This window comes from Sorex fumeus, unplaced genomic scaffold, assembly GCF_029834395.1.
Source record: "Sorex fumeus unplaced genomic scaffold, SorFum_2.1 ptg000065l, whole genome shotgun sequence".
Lineage (NCBI taxonomy): Eukaryota > Metazoa > Chordata > Mammalia > Eulipotyphla > Soricidae > Sorex > Sorex fumeus.
The window spans coordinates 216,200-225,945 of record NW_026606122.1 but is presented as its reverse complement, the minus strand read 5'-3'; the positions used below and the strand labels follow the sequence as shown (position 1 = coordinate 225,945).

Sequence of the window (9,746 nt, the reverse complement as noted above, 5' to 3'; positions counted from 1 at the left end):
GAGGCACCATGAGGTAGTTGTAGACTTACAATTTTTTGTATTTGGGTTTCAATTATCGAGTACCCATCCCTCCACCAGTGCCCATTTTCCACCACCACTGCTCCCAGTATCTCTCCCACCCCTCCTCTCCTCCCCATCCCATCCCACCTATGTGACAGGGCATTCCCTTTTGTTCTCTCTCTCCTTTTGGGTGTTGTGGTTTGCAAAAGAGGCATTGAGTGGCAATCATGTTAGGTCTATAGTCTACTTTCAGCATGCATCTCCCATCCTGGGAGGATCCTCCCAACACCCTTTATTTGGTGCTCCCTTCTCTATCTGAGCTGCCTTTTCTCCTAGAGTGTGCGGCTGGCTTCCAAGCTATGTACTAAACCTCCTGGTACTTATCTCGCCCACATCCAAAAGAACAAAAGCAACGGTGTGGGCGTGGATCTGGAAAGAAAGGGACTCTCCTTCACTGCTCTTGGGAAGGCTGACTGGTTGAGCCCTTTTGGAAAACAATATGGACGATTCTCAAAACATTAGAAATTGAGCTCCCATTTGACCCAGCAATACCACTCCTGGGAATATATCCCAGAGAGGCAAAAAAGTATAGTTGAAATGAAATCTGCATTTGTTTGTTCATTACAGCACTCTTTACAATAGCCAGAATCTGGAAAAAACCTGAGTGCCCGAAAACAGATGACTGGTTGAAGAAACTTTGGTACATCTACACAATGGAGTAATATATAGCTGTTAGAAAAGATGAAGTCATGGGATTTTTGGAAATTATTATTTCAACGTGTTTCATCACCCCTTTGTAACATTTTCTGCACCCTCTTTAAGTCTCCTCACTCACTCTGTAAGCACAGATTCTGGTAAATGCACCCCATGCTTCTCATTTTGCATATTTGGATACCCAGTTGAGAGAAATGGAGTGAACTGAGCTGACTCACATAGCTAGTGACAGACTGGTGAATCATTCCAGTACAAGAATTGAGGCCCATCTCTGGAAGAAACCCAGATAAACATTTACTGTGAATCAGAACTTGTCTTGGTTCAGACATACAAGCTCCTTGCTGCTCCAATGGGAAGCAGGAAGGCCTCAGGCTTGCATGTTCGTGCACCACTCACAGAAAAAAGGCCTTATAGTCCGATAAAGGAGGGGCCTCCAGAGATAGTTCCCACACCTGCATAAACCCAGAAAAGAGTTGACTGAGAGCCTCAAGGCCTCAAGAAATCACAAACATTTTATCACAAATGTTATGATGGAAGAGGTTTGCCACTCAAAATGAAGGACAGGCAGCATCCTATGACAGCTAGTTCTACTTGAACATGGGTTTTGTAGTCAGGAAGATCTAGGCCCCTGAAATTTTTATTTGCTGACTCTGGCCTTGTCTATTTATTTCATGTAATGTTCTCCGTGCCTCAGACTCCTGATCTGCTAAATGGAAAGTCTGTATCCACCCTCCTGGGCTGCTGGGAGAGGAAAACAAGCCCAGTACAGATCGTGCTGAGATACAAGCTGTGCGATAAACTTTCCCCACCTCCACACTCATGGCTGGAGCTGCACAAATGTTTTAAGTCTGAGAGCTGTTGGGGCTTTGGGGTTGTATAATCGGCACAGACCTTTTTCTCGTCAAGACTTTTCTCTCATCACCATTTTTCTCTTCAACAGGCTTTCTGGCCATTGCTCTTGCTGGGTCCCAAAATACTGGAGCTTAGCTGGAGACTAGCACTTGTTGCAATTATAGACCCCACACAGCGACTGCCTGAAGAGCTATCCGCTTGTTGCTAGGCAAGGGGGTGGAGATGCTTGCCGACCTGACATGAAGGGACCCTGAGAGGGGAAGGACAGAATTCCGCATTGCGGGGGGGAAAAAAGTAGGGGGCAAGGGGTGGGACCTAGAGTTCTAGCATATCTGTTTAGGGAGGAGGGGATATCGAAGGAGAGGAGGGACTGCTGTATACTAGCGACCTGGTTGGTGGTGGGGTGGGGTGTTGGTAAAGAGGCGGGACTGACTCCCAGTACACATGCGCGTCATTTATTCTGAACGAGGCTTTTGTTGGGGAAGGGGGCGGGATTCGACTTCGTCTGTCGCGTCTTGCGCATGCGCATAGCTATCTGAGATGGTGGGCGGTATGTTGGGCAAAGAGGCGGAGTCGATCTAGCTGCCGCGCTGGCATTTTGTCCTGGACAAGGAGAGGGTGCGGCTGCTGAGAAGCGAGAGCAGCAAAACCGATCCTCTGAGTCGTGAAGAAGGGAGGCTACGAGGGGGTTGGGGTTGGGGCCTGAGGCAAGGTGAGAATCAGCCCCCAGACAGGGCATCTGCCCCCTGGTGCGGGCTCCTCATTTTTCATTCCGTTCCCTTTACCCCAGATTCTGATTCCCTTTCCACTACCCAAACCCTGATTCACACCCCTTACCCGATTCTCCCTTATTCAAAACCCTGTTCGCCCTCTAAACCCGTCCAGTCCCTTCCATTCTGCAAATTCTCTGTAGATTTCTCGACTTCGGTTTGTACTGTTTGTTATACGAGTCCTCCTTATTGGAAATCTCCGTTTAATTACCCAAGCCCAAATCCCATCCCAATCCCCCGAATTCTCCTTTCTGAACCCCAGTTTGAAGCTTGTCTTCGTCACATCCTCAGGATCGCCACTCGGACCTCCCATTCACTTTCCCCACCACTATATGGTCAGCCGGTTTTCATATTCAGCACCGTATCCGCCCCCACAATCAGCCCTCAGCACCCTCTCCTCCTAAATTCGGTCCTGCGTATTTGCCCTCTGGTGTAACCCCAACTCCTCCTCCCCCCCCACCCCAACCAGGCTCTGCTCTTGCCAGAGGGACTGGATCCATGGCTCAGAACATGAACTGTGGTGCGGGCCTCCTCGGCTTCCAGGTGAGATATCCACCCCCACCCCACCAATTCCTCAGTCGTCTGCTCCTCCTGGGCTCCTTCAGCTGCCAGAAAGTCTGGATCCGATTTTGCTCTCCTTGTGCCTAGAGTGTCGTCTTTTAAATTACCATGGTTTATGTGTGCGTGGGCGGGGTGGGAGCGTCCCTTTTCTGCTATCAGTTCCTGCTCAGAGAAAGGGGAGACTCTGTTAATAGGGCATTATGCCCAGAGAATGCGGGTTGGTAAAGAACCATCCCCCCCACCATAGTCCTGATGCTTGTATAGCAGTTGGCTGGCCTCCCTTCCCCCACCTGCTCGCCTCCTCCTCATCTCTCCTCCCATTTCCCACCCCTAAGACTCTTCTCATTCTCAATTCCCGGACCCGCCCCCTTCCAAGCTCCTGCTGCACCATGCACTCCCTAAGCTTGGCCTCTGACCTCACTCTTCACGTTACACTTCTCCCCCAGTTATGGTCCACGCACTTCTCATTCCACCCCACTCCTCCTTTAGCTTCTGCTCCACTCTGCTACCAGCACACAATTTGTTAGACTTATTACCATTATGCCTTCCTTATACTCTCCTGGCAATTTAGATCTGCATCAGCTACCATTTGCACCCAATCACGTGCCTATATTTAACCCTCTGCTGTTCTCCCCACCCTTTGTTTCAAGTGTCTGTTCAGGAGGTCCAGAGATTTAATTTACCCCCCTGTGTTTGCAGGCTGAGGCCTCCGTAGAAGACAGCGCCTTGCTTATGCAGACCCTGATGGAGGCCATCCAGATCTCAGAGGCTCCACCTACCAACCAGGCCACAGCAGCTGCCAGCCGGCAGAATGCTAGTCCCCAGAGTGCACAACCCCCAACGGTCTGTGAGATGGCTGATATTCAGGTTTCAACAGCTGATGCTAGGCCCAAGACAGCCTTTAAGGCTCAGAATGCCATCACAAAAGGCCCGAACGGTGCCTGTGATTTCTCTCAGGCTCTCCATGCCAAGGAGATGCCCAATATCCCACCTAAAGCAGCATTTAAGTATCAAAATGCCAGTGCTGCCTATGATTTTTCCCAGGCAGCAACTTCCAATGAGTTAACTATCAATAAGTCTGAAATTCCTTTTAAGGTTCAGAATGCTACTACTATGGTGGGCCCAAGTGCCACCTATAATTTCTCTTCATCTCTCAGTGCCAGTGAGATGGCCAATACTCAGCCCAAGACAGCCTTCGAGGCTTGGAATGATTCCTCTAAAGTCCCAATTGCTGATGCCCAGGCCCAGATTATTAACCAGGGCAAGATGATCTCTTCCCAAGCTGACATAGAGACTGACCCGGGTGTCTCTGAATCTGATGGTGCAACTGCACAGACACCAACAGATGGTTCCCAAGCTCAAAATCTGGAGTCCAGGACTATAATTCGGGGCAAGAGGACCCGCAAGGTGAGATCCCTGGTAGTTATATTTCGTTTTGGGTTCTCACCTTCTCAGATTCATTTTTCCTAAACAAAAAAGTGTAGGTGTATAGATATCTACATACATTTATCTTATGCAGCTGGGTTGCAGGGGTTGATAAGTTGAATGTGAGCATTTCAACCCTCTGAGTGTATATAGAGTGATGGGGAGAGACATGAATACATTCAACCTGTATATAATTTATTTTCAGATTTTATGGTAATTGTGTTGTGGTAGGTCTTAGGTGAAGCACATTCACATGGGTTATCTATATCTAAATCTCCAAGGTACATCATACCAGCTCGAAATTAAAGTGTCAGCTAAAAGAGAAGGAAACGTAAAACCCAGAGAGTCGAAGTGACTTGAGTGATTTATCCAGGGTGGCACAAGCACAAGCAGTGCCTATGGTGGATATAGCAAGGGAGAGAATCTTATGACCCCACCCTTGGTTGGGGTGTTTCTTGGCCTGTTTCAGAATTGGAGCTCAAGCCTGAACAGCAGTGAGAGACAAGCCCAGGTCAGGGTGACCTTTAGCTAGTGGACCAGGCTACTATGCAGGTGAAGGTTTTAGGGGAGCCTTCTTGGAAGAGACAGGGTAAGGATGCAGAATTGAGTGATGGATGACATTCCTTCTCTTTGATGATGCAGATTAATAACTTGAATGTGGAAGATAACAACAGTGGGGATCAGAGGCGGGCCCCACTATCTACAGGGACCTGGAGGTCTGCACCGGTTCCAATAACCACTCAGAATCCACCTGGCGCACCCCCCAATGTTCTTTGGCAAACCCCTTTGGCTTGGCAGAACCCATCAGGCTGGCAGAACCAGACTGCCAGGCAGACCCCACCAGCACGTCAGAATCCCCCTGCTAGGCAGACCCAACCAGCCTGGCAAAACCCAGTTACTTGGCAGAACCCAGTGATCTGGCCTAACCCAGTGATCTGGCAGAATCCGGTGATCTGGCCTAACCCCATTGTCTGGCCTGGCCCTGTTGTCTGGCCAAACCCACTGGCTTGGCAAAATCCAGCTGGATGGCAGACACCACCTGGATGGCAAACCCCTCCTGGCTGGCAGGGTCCTCCAGATTGGCAGGGCCCTCCCGACTGGCTGCTGCCGCCTGACTGGCCACTACCGCCTGACTGGCCATTACCCATCGACTGGCCACTGCCACCTGACTGGATCCCCACTGATTGGCCAATTCCACCAGACTGGCAGAATCTGCGACCCTCACCAAATCTGCGCCCCTCTCCCAACAATCGTGCCTCACAGAATATGGGTGCCTCACAGCCCCGAGATGTGACCCTTCTTCAGGAAAGAGTAAGAAATATTCCAGTAGCTTTTCCCCTCTCATCTTTGTCATCATTCCAGTTGTAAGTCAGCCAAGTTTTTGACAAATATCTAACTTTAGTGATTTACCTTTCTCCACTTTCAGGCAAATAAGTTGGTCAAGTACCTGATGCTTAAAGATTATACAAAGGTGCCCATCAAGCGCTCAGGTAGGCACCCAATGCCATCTCCCAGAGTTCTGCCCTTCCCTTTATTCCTTGTGTTGTGTGCAACTCTTAGCATATATGTTGCATCTCCTTCAGTCTTCTTCATGGCTGATTCTTTGGCATTCTTAAGGACTCTGTGCCTCACATGGCAGAGCTGACAAAGGTGCTGTAGCTCTGTGGTTTCTGTTCATCTTAGGCTCTCTCTTCTTACAGAAATGCTGAGGGATATCATTCGTGAATATGCTGATGTTTACCCAGAAATCATTGAACGTGCATGTTTTGTCCTGGAAAAGGTGAGACAGCACTACTGGGAGACAGAGTTTTTGGTGGAAGTTTCAGCTGTAAAGATTTATGGGGCATTTGGGGGCAGTCTCATGGGGAGGAGAGCAACTGAGTATGGATAATATGTGAATTATATTGTAATTTAGTAGTCTATTATCTTTTCCCTATAGAAATTTGGAATTCAGCTGAAGGAAATTGACAAGGAAGAACACCTGTACATTCTGATCAGTACCCCAGAGTCCCTGGCTGGCATACTGGGAACGTAAGATGGGCAAGCGGGTTGAGCCTTGCCTTTCTCAGGGATAGATTACCCGCTCTGGGAGTTTTATTCAGGTCATGTTCTATGATTTAGAGCACAGCAGATCATGGGCAGTACTGGGATTGAATTACTTCCTAGCAGAGGACTAAGCTAGCTTGGTGTCTCATACAAATGGCTATTTAAAATATATTTTTTGTACTTCTTTAGGACCAAAGACACACCCAAGTTGGGTCTCCTCTTGGTGATTTTGGGTGTTATATTCATGAATGGCAACCGTGCCAGTGAAGGTGAGTCGCTAAACCTGCAGCTGGAAGTTGGCTTCAGCCTGATTTCCATGCTCATTTTCCTTCTCTTGTTTCTCCTTGCTTCCCGCTGCAGCTGTCCTCTGGGAGGCACTACGCAAGATGGGACTGCGTCCTGGGTATGATTGGGCTTTTATCTGTTTATATTATCCTTTGGCAACAGAGGATGGTCCCAGGATTGCATCAGCCTGATGATCTTGGGTAATTAATTTGGGGGAAATAACAGAGCCCAAGTATGTGAACTGGATGGAGGGGAGAAAATAGTCCTAAAATCTTTGCCTCTTCTCTCATCTCTTATCTCTGCTGGAAAAGCTCTTTTTTTATTTTTCTCACTTTGGGGAATGTTACTGTCACTGACTATGGTTTTTCTTTTTACTATCAGGGTGAGACATCCCCTCCTTGGAGATCTGAGGAAACTTCTCACTTACGAGTTTGTTAAGCAAAAGTAAGTGTTGCTTAAGGGGCTTTGTCTGGTCCTCAGGAGTTCCCAGAAAGCCCTCCTCACACTCATTTCTTACACTATACCTATTCCTGTATATAAAAAACAGCATATGTACCATGAGTACTAAATATCATGTTTAGTCTTCATTATTCTTATCTCTCAATGGAAATCTGTCCACCATCCTTACGGTAGAGATTTCTAAGGCTGAGCCTGGCTGCGACCTTTATACTTTCACGTAATGATAGTTACATGGCCTATCTGTGGCTCACTGACAAGATTATAAGTATGTACAGCTTGGGCTGGAACTAAGGAAGTGATGTGATGTGTTCTCCTTTCTGTAACACGACACATGTCTCTCCTGCAGGTCTAAATGACTGTTTTGTATAGAAGCACTGGCTCTGGGGTTCGAAACTGTGGTTAATACAAAGGGTAATTACTCTGTATTTGGGACTGAGCTGGTAGACTGAGATTTGAAAATATAAAAATATTATTCACTGATTTATTACCTGTCTTACTGGTTAGAAACAGAAAACTTTTTGCTCTTCCTAAGGTATCTGGATTATAGACGAGTACCCAACAGTAACCCTCCTGAGTATGAGTTTCTCTGGGGTCTCCGTTCCTACCATGAGACTAGCAAGATGAAAGTGCTGAGATTCATTGCAGAGGTAATAAGGAAGTTCTTCAGACTTGATAGGTTGAAAGATGAGGTGAGACTGACTGGGAAAAGCACAAAGCTGGAATATATGTAGGTATTTCACACTATGTGCGGCACTTAGGTGCCACATTACAGGTGATACTTATGTAAAAAACTAGCACAAAGGAGGGCACTATATATGGGTTAGGTGCTCAATAAATATTAACATACTATTATGGATTTCGTTTTATTTCCTCTTCCTTTCAGGTTCAGAAGAGAGACCCTCGCGACTGGACTGCACAGTTCATGGAGGCTGCAGATGAGGCCTTGGATGCTCTGGATGCTGCTGCAGCTGAGGCTGAGGCCCGGGCTGAGGCGAGAACCCGAATGGGAATTGGAGATGAGGCTGTATCTGGGCCTTGGAGCTGGGATGACATTGAGTTTGAGCTGCTGACCTGGGACGAGGAAGGAGAATTTGGAGATCCCTGGGCCCGAATCCCATTTACCTTCTGGGCCAGATACCACCAGAATGCCCGCTCCAGGTTTCCACAGACCTTCGCTGGCCCCATAGTTGGCCCTAGTAGCACAGCCAGTGCTAACTTTGCTGCCAACTTTGGTGCCATTGGTTTCTTCTGGGTTGAGTGAGATGCTAGGTAGGTATATTACTTCAAATTGGGCTTTTAGAATCATTGAGAGGGTTCATGGCAATGTATTTATGTGCACAAGCCAGGAATCCTCAGAATCTAGTGGGGAAAAGAGGAAAGTAGGAGGAAGCACTTACTATTCCGTATTACCATTACTGATATAAAAATATTTTTCTTTCTTATGTTCACAGATATTGCTAATCAGTTGCAATAGTCTTTCCCCTGAGTGAGGCTGAGGCCTCAAATTCCTTCTGAACACAGCTATCTAGAGAGCCACATCCTGTTGACTCAAAGTGGCATGCAAGATAAATCTATTTGCTGTTCCTTGTCTATTGCTTCCCCCTCTTGTGTGCTGTCAAGGTTTCGTATCAAAAATAAACATTGAATCTGCAAAGTGAATTAGATGTCCTCCCTTTTCATGTTTGGGAAGAGATCACCACGTTTATATGGGAGAGATAGGTCTCTAGCCCGAGGGACAGATCAGCTTTCAGCAATTTGAAATTTGAGTAGATTTAATAAATTGGAAAACTAAGGAGAGATCAGTGAACTCAACAGGTTTAAGAAGTAGTATAGGGGCTGGAGCGATAGCACAGCTGTAGGGCATTTGCCTTGCATGCAGCCAACATGGCCGACCTGAGTTCGATTCCTTCGCCCCTCTCGGAGAGCCCGGCAAGCTACCGAGAGTATCTCGCCCGCACGGCAGAGCCTGGCAAGCCCCCCGTGACGTATTCGGTATGCCAAACACAGTAACAACAAAGTCTCCAATGGAGACGTTACTGGGCCCGCTCGAGCAAATCGATGATCAACGGGAGGGCCTTTACTTTACTTTTACTTTATAGTTGATTAAATACAAATTAAATTAATCACTATGTACATACATACATATGGTTTTTATGTATGCTACTTTTCTTTATGGTTACATAGAGTCTGTTACATTGGAAGAACTGGGCTAATGAGAATGAGTGAAAGTCATGGGAAGGTTGCATTAAAAAGCAGAGGAGGTAGAACTCTAGGAAATTACAAGGTCCATTGTGTGGTTAAAGGGGTGAGAATTGTTTTTACAGATAGGTTCCTGGGACTCAAGTTGCATTGCCCATGTGAAAAAGAAAGTAATTTCAGGTCTGGGAGAGGGAGTACAGAACAATGAGTCAGGTACATGTGAATACTAAAGCTTCCTCTGTGAGAAAGAGCTCATTCCCACATTATCTATGAATAAATTCACCCATAGGCAACCAACTCCTGACTGGCAGTGCTGCCCCAGAATCTGTCCTAGAAGGTATTCACAATCCCTCTTCACACTCTGCAAAGCAAAGAACTAGTGGTTCATCACAAACAAGGACTTTAGGCCAATGAAGGCTTCACCAGGGAAAAAGG

General features: G+C 47.1%; 1 protein-coding gene across 2 annotated transcripts; it reads left to right on the top strand.

Moving 5' to 3' along the window:
- Positions 1-2,129: 2,129 nt before the first annotated feature.
- Positions 2,130-8,771, top strand: MAGED1 (MAGE family member D1). Of its 2 annotated transcripts, none has more exons than XM_056128617.1 (13): positions 2,130-2,278; positions 2,806-2,879; positions 3,597-4,304; positions 4,965-5,633; positions 5,749-5,812; positions 6,023-6,102; positions 6,262-6,353; positions 6,558-6,637; positions 6,729-6,771; positions 7,035-7,097; positions 7,645-7,759; positions 7,996-8,381; positions 8,564-8,771. In XM_056128617.1, exons 2-12 carry the CDS (start codon positions 2,835-2,837, stop codon positions 8,371-8,373), a joined length of 2,337 nt encoding a protein of 778 aa, XP_055984592.1. In that variant the 5' UTR covers positions 2,130-2,278; positions 2,806-2,834; the 3' UTR covers positions 8,374-8,381; positions 8,564-8,771. The 2 variants fall into 2 exon arrangements, with proteins under 2 accessions (XP_055984592.1, XP_055984593.1); XM_056128618.1 differs by having other exon boundaries at positions 2,131-2,278; positions 3,597-3,740.
- The last annotated feature ends 975 nt before the right edge of the window (positions 8,772-9,746 follow it).